Source organism: Equus przewalskii, chromosome 17 (assembly GCF_037783145.1).
Source record: "Equus przewalskii isolate Varuska chromosome 17, EquPr2, whole genome shotgun sequence".
Lineage (NCBI taxonomy): Eukaryota > Metazoa > Chordata > Mammalia > Perissodactyla > Equidae > Equus > Equus przewalskii.
In genome coordinates, this window is record NC_091847.1 from 20318031 (window position 1) to 20338931 (window position 20901).

The 20901-nt window shown below is 38.2% G+C and overlaps 1 protein-coding gene across 3 annotated transcripts in view; it reads left to right on the forward strand.

The window, feature by feature from the left end:
* The window catches only part of THSD7B (thrombospondin type 1 domain containing 7B), a 795232-nt gene that overhangs the window by 296311 nt on the left and 478020 nt on the right, over window positions 1–20901 (forward strand). For all 3 annotated transcript variants that reach the window (XM_070579625.1, XM_070579626.1, XM_070579627.1), the window contains exons 4-5: window positions 5473–5721; window positions 17754–17923. In XM_070579625.1, the coding sequence (XP_070435726.1) occupies window positions 5473–5721; window positions 17754–17923 (419 nt within the window). The remainder of the gene's footprint in view (window positions 1–5472; window positions 5722–17753; window positions 17924–20901) is intronic.

Consider the following 20901-nt stretch of genomic DNA (forward strand, 5'->3'; position numbering starts at 1 on the left):
TTCTATAACCAATATTATGTAATTTATAAGAATATTAATAGAAATGAAAATACTTTCACTATTCAATACTTTAGTCATGCTTTTTTTTTTTTTGGTGAGGAAGATTTGCTCTGAGCTCACAGCTGTTGCTGATCTTCCCCTTTTTACTTGAGGACGATTGTCACTGAGCTAACATTTGTGCCAATCTTCCAACCTTCCTCTATTTTATACAAAATGCCGCCACAGCATGGCCTGACAAGTGATACTAGGTCTGCCCTTGGAATCTGAAACTCCGAACCTGGGCCACCAAAGTAGAGCTCGAAAACTTAACCACTATGCCACCAGGCCGGCCCCTTTAGTCATGCATTTTTAACCATGCGTAGAGTAAAATTAGCTCTTTAGGAATTTGTTGATTTATAGATTGGATCATTATGTGGATTTAGCAAAGCTTTACATCAAATAACTTTTCAGGTTTCTGGTTAAATATGGCAAAATGAATACAATGGTTTATTACTGCTGTATTCGGGAATTCCACTTAAGTAACAGTAGAACAATAAAAAGGGCATGCACTCTCAAGGACAAATATAATAGGAAAAGATATAATAGCTCAAAAGAAATATCAACAGATTTTGGGAACTGGAAAGCAGATGGACGAGTGATAATTTACCTAGCAGACTGGATGAGCTTGAAAGCGCCCCTTCAGTTCCAAGATCTGCAAGAAGCAAATCAGTTGACATGGCACGGCTGGATCAGACACAAAGCTCTATGGCCAGCACGTTTGTGCCCCTTCCAAGGCACACAGAAAGATGTTTCACTGTCTTCTTTTCAGTTATGCTGGACCCATTTGACTGAGCTCTAGCCAATGAAATGTGGGCAAAAGTAACATAAGCCACTTCTAGGCTAAAGTCATTAATCACTTTGGGCCATCCTCCTAGTCTACCTTTCCTTTCTAAAGGTGAACTTGGAAGCCACGTATTCTAGACGGTGAATCTGTAAGATGGATGCAAGCTGGATCCTTAAGTCTTCGGGTAGAGCAGTGCCTTCTAGGAGAGCTGAATAACCTGCATCAAACTATGGGAAAGGAAAACGGACACTTACTTTGTTAAACCATTGAGATTTCAGGGATTATTTGTTACCACCATATAGCCTATTCTATTCTAACTAACATAAGATTCTTGGAAGGCTTAAGAATTATAGGCAGTAAGTAATTCTGAGGACAAATGTTTTCAATGTGCCTAAAAATTACTCCCTTACCTGCAGAACATAGTCTAAGTGTGACACACTATCCCGTGAATGTGCAGCTTAAATGAAAATCCATACTTAGTTTGTGAGTGCCCTGACAGCTCTTTCTCCAATCAGCTTTCATAAAGCTAACAGTGAGTCGATGCACATGACGCAAGAGATAGGAGGATTCCTATTTTGGGAGAAACGTGAGCTAAAGAGTAAAGACTGAAGGAGACCAACATTTGCAGGTCTCTAATAGAATGGTCTGAGTTCTGCATGAACAGCTAACAGTGATGTTTACCTTTGATGAACACCACCTATAATCAAAGAGCTTCCAATCTGGACACCAATCTGTGTACCTCATTCTAATTCATAAGAGCAAAGCATCACTAAAGTAAAAAAAAGAAAGTTATGATTAATAGTCAACGACACATAATGAAATATTTCATGCATGATATATAAGTAGGACAGTATTAAAAAGGAATAAGTAGGAAATAAGAAAGTAATTTTGGACATTAAAAATTTGATTGCAAAATGTGTTAAGAAAAAGCTTAAAGATAATTTTAAGACATCTCTTTGAAAGAGAAAAACACTGAAAATAGAGGAAAAATAATCAGAATTATGTAGGTTAAACAAGAAGGACAAATGTGTTCAGTGTTGATGTTTCCAAAAAAAGAGGTTCTATAAAACACCATACATGAAAATGTTTATCAAATTGATTGATGCCCTAAATAAGAAATTGGAAAGTATAAAAGTTTTCTGGAAAAAGAAATATGAGAGCATAACTTTATGGCATTGAGATATGGAAGAAACTTAAACTTGATATAAAAAGCACAAACTATAAAGTGAAAGATTGAACAACAAACTAAAAACATTGTGTACCACAAAAAGTCACTGTAAACAAAATTAAAAATAAAATTATGGGAAAAGATATTTGTAACATATAGAACAAACAACAATGCTATATTCTATACAGTATTCTTACTGGATAGGACTCAGGAAGTATTCTTGTGCATAGACTCTCTCTTTTTATCTCTCTATATCTATTTATCGTCATCATCTATAAATGTGTATGAGTGCAATTTTTAAATTCAATAAGAAAAAAGGCAACCCAATAGAAAAATGGGTATATTAGTTTTCTATTGATTCAGTAGGAAATTAAACTAAGGGGCCTAAAACAATACAAATTTATTATCTTACAGTTCTGGAGGTCAGAAGCCTAAAAGTGAAGAAATCTTGAAATGTGAACATTATTCTATCTTACTGGAAGTTCTAGGGGAGAATCCATTTCCTTGTATTTTCCAGTTTCTAGAGGCTTCACCCATTTCTTGCCTTACATTATTCCAACCTCTGATTCTGTTATAACATTTCCTTCTCTGTCTCTGGCCCTTTTTCCTCCCTCTTATAGGGACCCTTGTAATTCCATTGGGCCCACCTGCATAATCCAGAATAATCTCTTCCTCTCAAAATCCTTAACAACCACATCTTCAAAGTCTCTTTTGGCATGTAAGGTAACATATTCACAGCTTCCAGGCATTAGGATGTGGACATCTTTGGGAGGGCCGTTAGTCAGCCTACCATAATGGACAAATGGTATGGATGGTCAATTCATTCGACAGGAGATCTGAGTAGTCACTACAGATATGAGAAAGATATAAAGCTCATTGGTAATCTGAGAAGTCGAATGCACTTCTCAACATTTTGGAAAAAGTAAGTCTGATAATAACCAAGAGTTTTGAGCATCTAGGAAAGAAAAGTTCACAATACCTAGCAGATTTGATTACATGAATTTTTATGGCCAACTCCAAGCAAAAATACTAGGGAAAATCTCTCACACATGTCTAACAACATAGAAACATGTGAAAAGAGCTTAAATACATAGTCTGGTGGAATTGCAAGAAATTAAGCACAACCAAAAGATGCACTAATGGGAGAATAAATAAATAAATTGCTGTGTAGTCATATTGGAATATTACTTACTAATAAAAATGAATGAATATTACTGCATTTATCAACATGGATAGGTCTAGAAGTCGTAATATTAAGGGAAGAAAATAATTTCTAGAGTCATATGTATAATAAAACATTTAAGTAAAACTGTTAAAAACATGCAAGACAGTGAATGCCATGTGCTATTTATGAACATATACATGTCTAGTTAAAGTATAAAAGCCTGATGGAGAATAGTACAAATCGATTTTAGAATAGTGGCTGTGTCTGAGAAAGAGAGATGGAACTAGGATTGCAAAGGGCATAGGGGATTTCACCTGAATTTCTAAGTTTTTACTTATTTAATGAAATCTGAAACAAATGTTAGCCTTTGCCATTAAATTATGGGAGCATCTATTATGTTACTCTACTTTTATGAATATTTGAGATATTTAATATTATTTTAAAGTGGTAATTGAAGTGTTAATGTAGTTGAGGGTACTTTTCTCTTGATTTTTATAAAAGTTTCTGTCCTTATTTTTTCAGTAAAGAGATTTCTTTAACATTTCCTGAGGAAGTAAGAATTACTAGAGTAATTTTTAGTTTCAAAGATTTCCTTTACAGTTGAATACTTATGAAGTAATTTACAAATGACAATGTACTCTATAAATGTCAAGGATATATAATTACCGTAGCATCTCTTTTTTTAAAAGACAAATCCACAGTATATATCTGTTTTATTAAAAAGGCACACCACCTTCTATGAACGGATTGATTCCCATTCCTGTGAGTAGACAATGATCTTTGCTGTGGGCTTTAGTTTATAAGGTAATTCTACTTAACACTAAAGGTTACCACAGATTTGGGGGATGAGCAGATCACGTTTTATTATTCTTTTTTCCTACAGATAATGAAACTAACCAGCCAAGAGACTAAGGTCATGCTAATGTATTGTGATGCAAAATTCAGGACCCAGATCTTTCTGATTCACCATTTAGTGCTCATCCCACTATTCCAGTAAAATGGAATCTCCCTGATTCAATTAGACTAGGGCCCTAGGTGGAACCTGTATGATTCTTTTTTTAACCAAAGAGGCAGATTAGTGAAAGTAACATTAAAAATAAGTAAATATGGGGGCTGGCCCCGTGGCCGAGTGGTTGAGTTCGCGCGCTCCGCTGCAGGCGGCCCAGTGTTTCGTCGGTTCGAATCCTGGGCACGGACATGGCACTGCTCGTCAGACCACGCTGAGGCAGCGTCCCACATGCCACAACTAGAAGAACCCACAACGAAGAATACACAGCTATGTACCGGGGGGCTTTGGGGAGAAAAAGGAAAAAAAATAAAATCTTTAAAAAAAAAAAAATAAGTAAATATGTATCCAATGGAACATGTGCCCTTCCTAATACTAAGAATTAGGAGCCCTTTTCAAAGCCCTTGATTAATCCCTGCAATTCCATGCAAGTGCTGGTACTGTTGGAGTCTTGGTATCTGTCCTCCTGGCCCAACAGGAAAAGTCAGTCAGGGGAAGATGAGCACAGAGAATGAAAGTTGGCAAATGGGAAGAAACAAACCACTACTTCAACGGTGTACAGAGAGCCACGTACTGTAGGACCTTCTTTATTAAAGGAAGAAGAATGTCCATTTTGGAAATTGACATCTTTTTCTAAAAACATACACAAATTGAAAACCTTTATTAAATTTCTGGATTAGTTTGCTAGGGCTGTCTTAACAATGTGCCACAGACTTGGTGACTTAAACAACAGAAATTAATTTTCTCACATTTCTGGAGGCTGGAAAATCGCAGATCAGGTGTCAGCAGGGTTTTCTCCTGAGGCCTCTCTCCTTCGCTTGTCGATCGTTGTCTTCTCTCTGTGTCTTCACGTGGTCTTCCCTCTGTGTGTGTCTGCGTCCTAATCTGTTTTTATAAGACACTAGTCATATTGGATTAGGGCCCATCCTAGTTACCTTGTTGTAACTTAATTACCTCTTTAAAGGCTTCGTCTTCAAATACAGACACATTCTGAGGTACTAGAGCTTAGTACTTCAACATATGAATTTGAGTGGGGTGGAGAGGGTGGATGGGGGGCATTCCTTAGCTGGTAACCATTTCTGAAAAGTCAAAACCTAGAAACTTCTTGTTGATGAGATGAAATAGAGCGTCCATTCTTACAATGTATGTCCTCCAATATTTTATCATGATACCTCTAACATTTTTTTTTAAATCCTCACATTTGAATGCTTAAACCAGATTTCATTTTTTTTTTTTCATTATAGGCACTTCATAATATTAGTTGCATCCATTTAATCTGTGGCCTGTTGTTCTTCACTTCTGTTCCTTAGCCTTTGCATGCAAGACTCCTTCCCTTTGACTGTCCAGTCCTGCATCTTGCCGAAAGACTGTGAAACCACTGAGTGGTCCCCCTGGAGTTCCTGCTCCAAGACATGTCGTTCAGGGAGTCTGTCACCAGGATTCAGGAGCAGGAGCCGCAATGTGAAGCATGTTGCTATTGGAGGTGGAAGGGAGTGCCCTGAACTTCTTGAGAAAGAGGCCTGCATTGTCGAAGGAGAATTTTTGCAGCCATGTCCCAGGTACTGTGCATTCTTTGGTATGGGTATTCAGTGTTCCATATAACCTCACGTTGTGTGATATAGGGATATTCACAAGAATAAGAGTAGCTGTGACTCGTATTTGTTCAGTCTTTACTCAGTACAGAGTTCCATACTGGGCAGTAAAGCACAGTGGGTTAAGAGCATGGGCTGTGTTGATTCCCTGGGCTCCAATTATATTTCTGTGACTCTAATTATGTGAATTTCGGCAAATTCCTTAAGTCTAGTGCCTTAGTTTACTCATTTACTAGTAGGGCTTACTTCATCCAGCATCTTGCACATCATAAATGCTGGGTAACCATCAGTTATCATTACCTCACATGTCACATGTAATTTTTCTGACAACCTAAGAAGACATTCATAGCATCTTATTTTGTAAATGAGGCCGTTAATGCTTAGAGAGATTAAGGTAATTCCTGAGGTTACACAGCTAATGAGTGACCTTAATTCTAATGCAGTTCTGTCTCTCAAAGTCACTGCCATGCTGTGGCGTTGTTTCTATTCCAGAGTCCCTAGGGAGCCAGAGAATGTTGGGAATAGGATTAACACAGACAAGTAGCTGTATTTTAAGATCTTGCTATTCGTTGTATTTTGCCTGGCTATAGAGCCCTTGAGAAAGGCCTCCAATATATTTTCCTCTGGGTTGTTGGCTCATAATAGGCCTAGACTGATAATGACAGAAGTCATTTGGGGCTGGCTGTTCAGAAGCTGTTGGAGATGAATTTGTGCTACTTCCTGATGGACAGCTGCCCTGAACTATATCTGTTAAATCTGCAGCTATTTTAGATAGAACTTTTCTATAGTTTCTTATAGTCTCTAAAATTTGAGAATTGTTTCCTTAGTGAAAAATCAAATGAGGCAAAAAATAGCTTCTTGTAGACTTTAGTGTGAAGGGTAGATGAGTTACAAACTCAGTGGGAGTGTTGTTGGGCCTGGCTATTCTCTAAGCCTGAAATAGTGTGTGTGGGGGGCAGGGAAAGGTGAGTGGGTAGAGGGGCGAGTTCCTGCTGTCAGATTCTTAGCCACACACTTTCTCTGCCTCACCGTTGAAGTCAGTGTAGATTCAACATACCCCTCACATACTGACTGTTCACTTTTTACTAAGAGGACCCCTTAGATTCATATCATTCCTTACCTCAAAAGCTGAGAAGGTAGGTGTTGTTCATGATCCTTTGCAGATTAACTGGTTGTCTCACAGAATCCTCCCTAGTTGTGTTGCGTATGTGTCCAATCTTTCAAAACACTAATTTTGGGGCAAAGCGTGGGATTGGAAATGGCATGAAACCTGAGCTCTCTATCCCTTTTGAACTTGGCTGGACCTGGATTAAAATTGCATCACCATCACTTATGAGCTGTGTGTTCTTTGACATGCTATACATCTTCTCTAAGACATTTCCCTCTTCAGTAAAATTTGTCTAACTATACTGCCTGTGTTGAAGGTTGAACACCTAGAGACCAGGCAGGTAAAATATCAGTCCCAGTGCTCAGCTCATAGGAGGTACTACAAGAATGGTGACCTTACTGTTGATATTTGCAGGTGTCTTCATTTCTTCCAGAAAGAGAATCTCTCCTTTCCTTGGAAGGCATACTGTAGTAATTTAATGGTGGTAAAAATGTTATTTCTTCTTGCTAATTTGGAATTTTTTTTTTCCCTATGGAGGCATAATTCAGAAGGGTTCTCAAAGTTATGCTGCCAGGAATAGAATCTGGGTTTAATGATGACCTTGATATTGGTGCTTTTTCCCTTCATTCCTTTCATGAAATGGCCAGTGACCTCTTCCTGATATTTTCAACAGTTTGTTGACTTATAGATATCCCTCCATTTTCTTTTCTTCTCATTTCTTTGTTAGTAACTATTATAATTCTCTTGGAAGTCAGAGTGGTGCCTCCCTGACGATGTTGAGGAAGTTGAGTTGCATCTACATTTATTAAGTAACAACAACCTTTTATTGAGCAACTACTGTTGCCAATAACCATATCAGAGATTTTATAAAGATTATTTAGAATAACATAGGAGTTTATCATCCAAATCGGACACTTTGAGAGTACAAGGGGTGTAAACTGGCATTGTTCAGATCCAGATTGAAGTCCGTTTGGCTTCAAAGTCAGTGTTCTTTCCATTACATCACACTGACTCCCATGATAGTCATTGTGAAGATGCACACCCAGAGAAGAGTACATATACACACTTATATGTATTCATGTGTATCATTTTTTCCCCAAGAAAATAGTGTAGAATGGTAATAATTCAAGATGTACCCAAGATGGATTTCTGGATTGATTTTCATTTGGTTCAACCTTAGCATCTGAAGATAGGGTCTGATAGAATTCATTGGAGGTGAACCTGACCCTCTAGTTCTGTTATTTGGAAATGTTACTGTGTCAGATTTAAAAAAGAAAATTCTTCCCAAATAGCAAATTTGTAGGAAATAGGAGTCTTAGAAAATTCACTGAATGACAACCAGTGTTTTCCAGGGAGACTGTTGTGTTAACTAATGATTCCATTTGGTTGTGGAAAGAGAATACAGAAATAATAACAACAAAATTAACATTGGCTGACATTCTTATTTGTCTGAAATCTGAACTGTGGCCTGTACCACAGGAAAGCATAAAGGCCTAACTTTTGTTTCTAGTTTGACATTGGTGATTAAAATTCACTGGGAACAAGGGAAATGTAAACAAAAATTTATCAGGAAACAAAAATGCTCATTTTTCCTTTCCCAGAATTCCTGAGCAATTCATATGCATCAAGCAATTCAATTCACTGTATTTTTCCCCAGCAGAAAAATATAGACTTCTGTGACTCTTCATAGTGTTTTTTTAAACTCCCGTGAGCTAACATCTGCTTCCAACCTTCTTCTTTTTGTATGTGAGCTGCTGCCACAGCATGGCCACTGAAGAGAAGTGGTGTTAGTCTGCTCCTGGGAACTGAACCTAGGCCATCAAAGCGGAGTGCACTGAAGTTAACCACTAGGCCTCCGGGGCTGGCCCTTAAACTCTCTTAGAATAGTTTGACTTTTACCTTTCTACTACATTTACTATATACATTTATTTATTCAGTAAATATACATTGACCTCTTTCTATGTGCCAAGCACTATGTTAAGTGTTTGAAACATCAGAGAACAAAATAGACAAGAGTTCCTTCCCCCATTATAGGACTTAAATTTTAGTGAAGACATACCAAATAAATATAGCAAATAAAATAAGCTATGCACTTTGTGTGTGAGCTGTGGAAAAAATACAACATTAGTGCAGGGTAGAGATAGAGGTTTCTGGGATGCTGTGATGAGGGATCAGCTCAGGTGAGAGAATTAAACAGGACCATTAGAGAAGGCTCATTTGAACAAGCAGGATTTGGAGGGGAGGACTTGAAGGAAGTGAGAAAACTAGCCATACAGGTAATTAGGGGAAGAAGATTCCAAGAAGAGGGGCGAGCTAGAGAAGTGCTCTCCTACCTGCATATTAATATTGCTCAAAAAGTGCTTTTGTTGCTTAGCTTTGGAGATACTTTTCTCACCAACTGGACTCCACTGATTGGCATTTTAGCTCCAAACATTATGACTGCCCATCTCTAAGTCGTGATTCCATGAAAGGAATTACAACCAAGAGGAGCCCATTCTAGAAGTGATCCCCGAGACTGGAACACTTTGGAAGTTTCTTGGGGGAACTAGCTTACGTTAACTTGAAAGGAGTTATGTTATGCTAACCAGTCTATGTTATGCTAATGTGAGACATTTTAGAACTATAAGGGAATTAGTTAGCCTTGTGTTGCTGTAAGCTTGTTTCAAGCATTTGCTATTTTTGACCAAGACATATGTAGACTCTAAGAAACCCCTTCCTCCAAGATTACACAGTCTACTTGTAATTTTATGCCCGCCTCCAACATAACACTAAGAGTGGCCCCGTTTACTAGATAGTGTAAGGAAAGACAGAAGACACGGGGCCTATAATGTTTTAAATGCTTAGTATCAGATAGCTGAGGCATGACCTGCTGCTGGAAGAGCCATGACTCCAGATCCGTTGTGCTTAAGTAGAGAGCCCATTCTGGCTGGAGACACTATAACACACAAGAATATTGAAAAATGTCAACATCTTTCTTGGAATTAACACCTCAGATGACCTACCAACAACTTCTGCCACTTCACAAGGAGCAACAGCTTTCAGGCAAAAATGGCTATTCTACCTCTTAAACGGTCATTTAGAGTTTGAAATTAAATGTAAGACAGAACTGTTAAAGGGTGACAGTGACCAATGTAGAGTAAAACTCTTAAGGAGATCTCAGGCAGAAGCTGCATGGCTGATAGTATTACATAGATTGTGTGATATTGTTGCACAGAGAAGACAATTTGTAAAACATTGTTTCAATACTCTGGTCTGGCACTTAACAGATGGGCTCTCATCATCCATCCCTCCTTGTCTCTGGTATGTATGAATTTATCCTTATTATGGGTGAACTAGAGATTTTTCACAAAATGTCTGCCTGTGCAGAGTCATACTGAGAGAGCTATCTGGGTCTCCTGCAGGCCCCTATGATTTGCTTGTAAAACAACCCCCTGGTGACTATCCCTTTTCTCTCTAACATCTCTTTAAGGAACTGAACCAAAATTTAGATTTTCTAGATAAAATTCTTTTTCTTTATAAAACTCTAGGAACTAGTTGATGAATCTTTTTAGATGAATGTTGAAGCCCAAATAGAGCCAAGGAAAAGAAATGGCTGGTAAAACTTGACTTAGTCGTTGGCTCCCTTTGCCCGCTGGAACGGAGTGAGTGCTGGAATGGGGTTGATGTATCATGAAGAGATGTTTGTTTAACACTTGCTTCAGCCTGTCACTGTGCTAATTATACAGAATTTAGCAAACTGAAAACTTTCCGTCTGTATTCACTTACTTTATTCATCTTAAGAAGTTTGCGTAATATACTCTTTAAAAATGAGAGCATCCAGAACATGATAACCATGTTCTTTGAGTGTTTAGTAGTTGGTAATGTTCCCACACATCATCCCATACATTTGGATATGGATTTTTTGTTTATTTATTTATTTTTCCTCTACCTTAGACTGGGGAGTGCCTATGAAAGTGCCCTGCTCATAGTAAACGCTCAGTAAACAGTGGATGAATAAATGAATGAATGGACAGTTCCAGAACAATATTATGCACAGGGTACTTATTCTGTGCTTATATTTATTATATAATGTTTATGTGAAGGATTCAAGGTCATTTCTTATAAAGAGCAGCTGAAATTGGCATCATCAGGGAGATTAAATAAGGACATCTACCCAGGGAAGGGATGGACACAGGGAGCTTGATGTGACATGGTCCCCAATGGCCGCCTTAATTCTGCTAACAGTGTGTCTGGTTTCCTAGATAAGAGGTTTCTGTTGTCATTGGTTATAAAAGCAACTTCAAAAAGTGTGAGGAATGAGATTACAGTCTGAATTTGTAACAGTTTGCCTTCCAGAACAAAATGGCATGCACATCACCTACCACATCTTCGGTCTCTTCACCTGTTGACCGTCCACCACAGCACCTATCACCCTGCATATAATAGGAGCTGATTAAATGGTTGTTAAATGAATTACTGGATTCTTTAAGGAAGGTTTTTTGTTGTTATTTTATTTAAGCAGCTTTTCTGTGGCACTTGAGGAGTAAAGGAGTCATGACCTACAATCCTCAGGACAATCTGTTTTAGAAAAGAAGCAACAGTTTAACAGTTTTCAAAGAATCTTTAAATTGTTTCACCAGAAAGAAACTTGATACCTTTTTATTGAGTCCATCTTTTACTGGTGCATATTGTTTCATGAGTCCCCATTGTGCCACTTTAAGTCCTCCTGGATGGAAGATTTGTTCCCCTGTTAGTGTAAGAAAGTTAACGTACTGTTAAGTGCTGTGCATAGTGATAGAAGTCTATTAATAATACATATGTGGAGTTTGGCTAGCAAAGCCATCTGCTGAAGAGCAAAGAGCTTTGCACTTTAAAGTAGCTTTCCATAATCAATAGTCCCACTCTATTCAATAAAAAATTACTAGAGCATAAAATGTATAAAGCTTGATCGGTTCCCTTTATTTTGGTCGTCTGTTCAGCAAAAAAAATGACAAGTTAATTCTTTTCTAAATGCATTTACAACTTTAAAAGGACAACAGACATTATCATAAATTAGTCATGCTGCAGTACACTGACTTTTAATATACACACATTTAATTTGAATACCTTGCACTAGGGTTTCAATTCCAAGAGTGTTTGCAAATCTATATGTGCTTAGTCAAAACATGACCATTAACTAATGCAATTATTCTTTCAATCTGTCATCATTAAATCACTTAAGATTCTATTCCAGGGTGCTTTGCTTTAAATCTAAGCCTTCAGAAGAAGGAGGAAAGAAATCCACATTTTGTAAGCAATTCTAAGCCGTATGAAAGTGACAAAGCGAGCCTTCTAAAGGGCAGAGGTTGCTATAAAACTCTGATGGTCCTGCCATCCTATTGCTATTAGAATCACTTTATGTCACATTAGTAGGATGGAGGTCTTTTAAACATAGTTGCTAAATGTGCCTACTTTTCTAATTTTGGCTTTGCTAATTTAGGATGTCTCTGCTCACTGCTTCACAGTGATTAATTAATTCCTTACTTCTTCTGCCCTCCCCACTTCAATTTGGAGAATAGTTTGATTATAGGATTCCTTGGATTAGACAACAAGACCCTCAGGAGACAAGCTGGCTAGCTGGGTGCTTGAATTTCAGGGCCTCGAGTAACATTTCCTAATCCAGAATTTGTCTTTTATATCTCTTGATGGGAATGTGTATTTCCACCATTAGAAGATTATTTTCTTTGACTTAATCTTGGTTTCTTCTTTTAAATTGCATATACCTCCTTAGAATGATAATATATTTAATATTAACTTTTAATGTATCATGTAGATACATTTATTGACCTTTCCCTAAGAGTAGACTTACATTATGGGGAACAAATGAAGAAATTGAGTGATGAGTTTCAGAAATGGGAGAACAATTTTGAAAGCAGATTCTAGGAGATAAATGAAGAAAAACTTAATTTTACAGTTATAATACATGGTTGCTCTCATGTTTGAGTTTTTCTCCCCTTTCCTGGGTTGTCTCATTTAAGAATTCAGTGTCAAGACATTGTGCTGTTAATACTTGGGGCCAAAACAATTTGGAATCATTCTTTGCTTCTCCCTCTCTCTCCATCCACATCTAAGCCATTAGGAGGTTGTCTCTACCTTCACAGGATACCCAGAAGCTGATCCCTTCTCCCCACACTCACTATGACTGCCCCAGTTGGAGCTACCGTCATCTCTCCTAGACTGACAAAGGCCTTCAAACTTGTCTCCCTCCTTCCCCCTCCATCATGGTCTGCTCTTCACTCAGTAGCCAGGGTGGTCCTTTAAAATTTAAGTTGCCTTATCATATTACTATTCTCCTCAAAACTTTGCAATGATTTCCTAGCACATTTGGAATAACACAGTCCATATTCTGGCCTACAAGGCTCCATATAGCCTGGCCCCTGACAACCCTAATTTCCTCTCCTTCCTGCCTTGACCATCTGTCCCAACCATACTGACTTCTGTGCTTTCCTAGAAAGCACCAAGCTTTCTCCCTCCCTGGGATCTTTGAACATACTCTTCTCTCTGCCTAGAATGCTCCTTGCCCACCTCTTCTTGTGCTCACTCCCTTGTATTATTCAGGGTTCTGAAGACTTCCCTGGTTATGGGACTGAAATGGCTCTCCTTGTCCTTCTTTCTCTTCTTTACTATCTGATGTCATGCTATGAGTTGATGCATTTCTGTGTGTTTACTCCAATAGAAGGTAATCTTTCCAAGGTCAGGGACTTTGTCTTGCTCACTACTGTGCATTTCTATTGTCTGAAAGTGTGCCTGGAACATAGCTGGAGTTCAAGAATTACTTCCTGGAAGAAAGGATGAATGAACGCAGAGTTGAGTAAGTGATTCGCTTACTGTTGGGGCAGGCCTATTTCTTTCTCTACAGAGTCCTGCTTTTTAGCTCCTTCCTGCCTTCAGTCTCTCACACATATCTGTATGTTACCTAAACTGTCCTTGTATGAGTTGTTTCTTCTGTGTGTTCAGTATTTGAGTTATCAGCATTCCCCTTCTCAGAGGTCTAGGGTTCCATGGTAGCTGACAGTGTGCATTCTCACTAATGGTAGGCACGTTGGAGTTGTTTTCACAGGAATGGATGAAGAAGGTTTACCTAACATTCACAATGACCAGGGAGCAATGTGGGGAATTCGATTTCAGGGGCTTGCAAAGGCATTCCTCTTCAAAAAGTTGTCTTCTGCACCAGTTATTGGGAATTTGAATTTTTATAATTAGAGATTCCTTTATTTGCTTATATTTTATCTCTCTTTTTAATTTGCAATTATATCCTGAAAGTGCTTAAATTTGACACTGTGACCACGATCTTCTAATTATAAAATGATTGGCTATAAGATATTCTCAAGGTATATTTGTGTTTGAGTCTGGCTGAAAAATTATTTTGGCAGTGTGAAATATTATTGATCAGTTGTCGCTGACAATATCATTGTCATCAACATAGAATATTTTTTGCTTCAGTCTAGAATGCACTTCCTCAGACCAAGACCAATATATACTTGTCCTCATAATGGCTGAGCAGTTCACTTGTTACCTACCGAACTAGTTTTCTCTATCCCCTGACTGAAGTTTCATGAGTTTGCCATTCATTTACTGGAGGGTCATTTCGTTAAGAAGATGTACTTTAGAATCAGATACACTTGACTTTGAATCCTGCTCTTCTACTTAGTACTTAATTATGCGACCTTGGAAGATTATTTATTCTTTATGCCAATTCTTCCGTCTGTAAAAGGGGGAATAATATTTTCTTCACAGAGTTGTTGGGAGGGTTCAATGAAGTAATGCACCTTAATTTGTTAGTGCAGTGCCTGGCACAGAGTCAACATGCAGAAAACATTGGTTGTTATTATTATTACTTGAGGGATATGTCACGGTACCCTAGTAGCCCAAATAAATTAATGCCTCGTCTATCCTGTTCAGCTGGACCCTTTGATGAAAGCAAATGGATCCTCCACAGTCACATTTATAAGGGACTATGAGGGTTGACAAAGTTCTTTCATTCTGTGGCTGTCTTCTCTACTTGAGGCATTTTCACAATTGATTTCAAAGTGCCGATCCCTCATAGGAGATGGGGCTCTGCCCTTTGGACTCCCTGCGGTTCCCTCCTAAGCAGAAGGACAAAGGGAGGACATGTTGAAAGGCATCGGAGTTGGGAGAGAGAGTGTGGAAAAGGCCTGGTCTTTGACAGGGACTTAGCCATGAAAGAGTGTGTCCCAGGCAGTCAGGAGGCCAAGTTGTCCCAAGGCTGGAGGACTACCTCTGTAACAACTTCTAAAGGAGAAAGCGAGTAACGTTTAGCTGAGCGGACTCCTTTGATTTCTTATTCTGTCAGATCCTAGAGACACTTTCCCAGGTTGATGGAGTTCAGGATGTTCGGTTTTCATGGCTGCCGGGTGATTTGTGACTAAACAGAGATAGCACTTTTGAAAAAAATAAAGAAAATGATTGAGGAAAGACGATGAAAAGACCGGCATTTTTAAAAGGAGTATAGCAGCCCTTTACTGGCATGCTTTCTCCTCTGCCGCTTACTGGCTTGGAATTTTCTCTGAGGTGATAAACAATAGCGATGGTGATAAATGTCTTAGATTTCTTTGGAGAATTTCTTGTTTGCCAGTGAATGGAATTTGGGTGTTTTTGGTCAATGAGCTACCAAAAGGGTTTTTGTTACTTTATATAACACCAGAGTCATTAAACTTTACATTTTTCTCCATAATGACTTCAAAATTCCTCCATTCCTAATTTTTATAGGGTCATGATAAATTTATTGAAAAAGCAATTTTTACAGCATGGCCCATTCCTTTCAAACAAGCAAATGGATTACTATACTTGCTACATTTCTAAACTCTATGTTTCTTTTATGCTATTTGCTGAACTTTGGGTGCCAGAAGTTGCACCATGGCATTCCTGGATCTCTAATATTAGGACTTGATGAAATCCTCATAAGTACAGTCAAGTGTGTGTGTGTGTGTGTGTGTGTGTGTTTTCTGTGGCAGTAAGGGGCAAAAGGCACATGGAGAAGGACATAGGGAGAAAAGGAATGAACATTTGTTGAACATTTCTTATACGCCAGATTCAACGTTTGGCATTAGGATCCCTATTTCACAGATGGGAAAACAGAACTCCGCCAAAGTCATATGATTAGTAAGTGGCAAGGCCCAGGTCATTTTGGCTCTGATGCATGTTTAGCATCTACACCATGCAATCCCTTTTTTGCCTGTCTTATTGGCTAACTCCATCAGAGGAGGCTTGGAGGCAGTTGCTCTATCGCCCCCTCCTTAATAGCCAGAGAGCTCTTCTTTTAGGGAAACTTTGGAGAATGAGGGTTTGAAATGAGAACTTGGTAACCATACTCCCCAACACACCCCTATCTTGTTGTATTTTGGCCTGGAATACAGAGCTACCTGTGCCCTGAGACTCAGAGACATGAGGGACAAGCCTCCTGCTTGAGTGACCCTAGAGAACAGGGTGAGAACTTTGAGTGAGGAGAAAGGGCATCAGAGCTTCACTTCTGGAAAGAACTGAACTTCTCTTGGTCTCTCATGCCCAGGAATTAGAAACCTATTATTTTCTCTTTCCCCTGGCATAAGCAGGACCTGAACTCGCACTCCAAACTCTTACCCAGCCCACTGACTAATTTTCACTTGGAAAAACACGTGAAAATGAAATAGCAAGGCAGAGGGAGAACAATTGTGTTACAACAAACCCAAAAGCATTGTCCAAATCCTTTTTCTACAATGGGCTTGAGAGGAATGATTCTCAGCTTTCAAGCTTTGTAGAATGATGACATTCATTATGAGAGGGTTTGATCACCATCAGGTCTCTTTGAGATTTGCTTCCTGATTTTGACATCTGTTAGCTGATTTCAGTTTTACTCTAGTTTCTATAAGGCCAGGTAACACATGCTTATTTTTAGTTTATTTTTTTCTTTTAAACAATCACAAAGCTGATAAATTTTGCCTTAAATCTGAAATGGGACAGCAAATACGAGCATGGCCTTAGATTTTGTTTATTGTTCCAGAAGTTAATGGGTCTGTAGGTATTTATGTGAATGCTGTAGGGTTATATTAATGCTATGGACTTAAGGAATGTTGTAATAACCCACAAAAGGAAATTCTGTCTTAAATAATTCTCCAGGTTTTACTGTAGTGTTGTTATGGTTGTTTTGTTTTCTACAAATTGTGTGCAAACTCCATTGTGTTTTCTCCCCTTTAGGGAGAAATAGGCATGTGTGTCTATTAAGATAGTATCTTAACTAGCTATAAACCAGGAGGGCATATCCCTAAGTCAGTTTAAATAACACCATGTCTGCATATGTAAAAAAAGTACTTATCAATTAAATATAGTGGCACGTTAACTCATTTTTAATGTCTATACCCTTATCCCGATGGGGTCAAACAGGTAGAAATACTTTCCTATACCAAGAAAATTGAAAAGTGTGTTATCTCTATTTAAAATAATATATTCACACATTCATACGCTATCCTACTAATTTCAAAAGAAAGGCCATCTTTCACACAAAGTCATCTACAGGTTTGTGAAATGAAGCCCCATGACAAGTTCACCTGCTGTGAATTAGGCTCATTTAGTTTCCAACTCCTTCCTTTAATTCTTTACTCTCTTACAGCTTCAAGGCTGAGACACTTCCACTGTTTATCCATATGTCCTTCCTTCACTCCTCTCATCCTTTGCTATTACCATGATAAGCTGATGTGACTTTTCTCTAGGAAGTAAAAGCAATTTAGTATTCAAAACCAGTAGACTTTTTTATCCATAGGCAAAGATTTACAGCTAGAAAGAGAGATTATTACTTACGTTTGCTATCATGACTTGTATTTTTAGAATTTTACATTTTTCTTGTTTCTTCTTCTTTTAAATAAATTGAAACAAACAGGTATTCCTGGAGGACCTCTGAATGGAAAGAATGCCAAGTCTCTCTCCTCCTGGAGCAGCAGGATCCCCACTGGCATGCCACGGGACCCGTTTGCGGCGGTGGGATCCAGACCCGGGAGGTGTACTGTGCCCAGAGCACGCTAGCATCCACCACACAGAGGGCCAAGGAAGGTAGGCAGCCTGTTCCTGGGTTAGGTGGTGCTGCTGATTGGAAGGGAAATCAACTCCAACACCATCTCCTCGTATTCTTCTTGCTAGAAAGGACTCTCAGCATTCACAAATTTAATATTTATTTTATTGACTATTTGCAAACCATCCCTAAGTTCTGCTACTTGCAGTAATTTGGAGTAGTTAATAATCATAGTAATAATACTAACAGCAGCCTCAAAGGATCATTGCGAAAATTAAATGAGAATATATACCTAAGATCTGTAGCACAAACGAATGCCACAAGCTAAGAGACTGATGTACTGGAGTGAGTCAATTGGTAATGAATTAATAGAATTCTCTGTTTTATCCAAGAGTATTTTTTGAGAATTTGTGAATGTGGGAATTTATACAGACATATCACTTTTAAATGTCAAGGATCCACTATTTTATTGCTACATTTTGAATAATATGAAAAGAAGAAGAAAGAGGAAGAGGTTGAGGCATAACAACTTCCTCCATGGCAGGCTATCTATTAGGCAGGTACAACCTCAGCACTAGTCCATTTGTTTCAGATTTGGGTCAATAATAACATATAGGGACTGAAAAGCTGGCCCGGATTTATTTAAATCAATTGATTGAAAAGCCAGGAGTGGGCAATAATGCTTCCACTTTAGCAGAATGTATGGCGTGTTCCAACCACATTGTAGAACACAGCAGTACTCTCTGCAGATGTGGTGAAGGTGGGGCTGTTTCCTTGAGTGTGCACATAAATTCTCTACTGTAGAATTTGGTTAGGAAGGCAAGATGCAAGCTCTCGTACTATGGAAAGGCATCCACTCTATCCTGTAAAGCTTTTCATACAAGGAGCCTTTTTTTGTGACATGGTCTCTCATCTTTCCAGAGGCGTTTATGACCATAGCTTTGGATGATTCACCTTATGACTCATAGAGGGATAATCTTTATAGACTTCTTAGCATGTGCTTCAATAATTAAAGTTACAGTGCCACATTTCTAGGGTTAGAGTTATTTAAAAAAATAATAGTTAACTTTTCTTTCTTCTCTAATGTCACTTTTGGGAAGTGACAATTTACATACTTTCTGTTCCAGGATAGAACATGAGTATGCTTACTCCTCTGAATTTGGAAGAATAGCATCTAGATAAAAAGCTCCAGATTATTCTTTCGGACCTTGGTGATCTTTCTATTCCACCTTCGTCTTCTTCCCCTTTGCTGTTGTCTACAGTACTAGGGTCTTCAGGAGACAACACATGTATAAGAATTCTGTAGAATTGATATATTATGATCTATCTATTTGTAACTTCAACTTTGAATCTTCTATTAGACATTTTCATCTTCCTAAAGTTTCTTTAGTAAAGATAGCTTTTCTTATGGATCACTTATTTCTAAAGTTTCTTCAATCTTAATCTTTCCAGCTTTCTTAATGGAAACATACTGACCAGGAAGATTGTAATTAGGAAGAAAGTGGAAGGATGGCATTCTAGAGGTGGGAATCATATGCTACATGTGGGTGGGGGGTTAAATAGAGGAAAGGGTTAAATGCAGGTTTAGCAGCCTGTTAAACCCTGGTACAATCTGCTTGCAAGCATCTACAGAGGAGGAAAAAATACTCAGTCAAGGTACCTTCCAAATTAATATGTGGGTTTACACGGAAACAGAAAGTGCTTAGAAAGCCCTAAGCCTGGTAAAAGTCAGTTCTCAGGGAGGGTCTTAGACGTGGGAATGAGATGAAAACACATTGATGAATGACCTGACAATGTACTCTTGTACAAAGTTGAATACAGTGAGTCAAACTGTTGCTGCAAAATACACCTCAGCCACAATTGCTTTAAAGCTCTGGTACGGCTTACAACCTAACTTTGTAATCGTTAACAAAAGTTTTATTTTGCTCTTGTATGAAAGTGAGCCAGAAAGGTTCTTTAGCCATCACTTTACCTTTTTATAAATGCTTTCATCTCCTACTCTTATCACTTATGGACGTAACTTGACAAATCTGGCAATGTGGGAATTTCTTCGTGGCTCAATTTAAAGACAAAAGAACAATTGAATTACTATTGTAAGGGACCGATGAATGTGTTTAAAGAGGCAGAATTTAAGTATTTCTAACCTTTTTAGCTAATGTCCGAATAAAGGCCAAAATTGGTGACATTTTTTACATTTCAGTTTTTGTGAACATCATTTTTTTTTTTTTGATTATGTTACATTTTGGAGGGAGAAGGAATTTTAATAGCCTTGATTTGGGAAACTCTTCTCAGTCACAGTTGACTCTCCCACAAGGTTAATTTTCCTTCCACTCCAGCATACTGTGTTCACTCTCTGGAGTGGAATTGCTTGACTTTTCTTCCCTACAAAATCCCACCATCCACTATAAATTGGCTGCTCTGTATTCCGAGAATCTAATCTTAGAAGAACCCACAATCTTGGGGAAAAAAACAAGATCCATTTTCATGGATTTCTTATGCAATAAAATACAATAGAATTTCTATATGCCAGAATTTTTTAAAAATTGCAAACTTTCTCCCAAGGGGGCCTTCAAGTCACTTGCCTAGGTTGGATGGTGAGGCTGAATTCTGACTTCAATGCAGTTCTGTTGACAACTTATTCTTGGTGATATCCCATTCCCCGTTTAACCTCAATTCATGGTATTTGTAGGAATAGTATAATAACATCTATGGCATATTTACCTGGTTCCGTTGTTCATTGTGCATGTGGTGTTTTAAGTGCAACCAAAATAAAGCTGTAACAATCAAATATGAGAAGTATTACTAGTAATAATAGCCAAGCCAAGAGAATTGGGAATGAAAATGTAGAGGAGTATTTATGACTTTGTTTCCAAGTTATTGTTGTAGGGAGAATTGTGCTTCTCTTTTATAATTCAGAAGCACCAGCAAAAGGGCTGCTTACCTGTAAATCTAAATCTTGGATTTGGTGAGACCATTTTCTTCTTGCCCTTTTCTCAAATGAAACTAAACCCATTCAGTC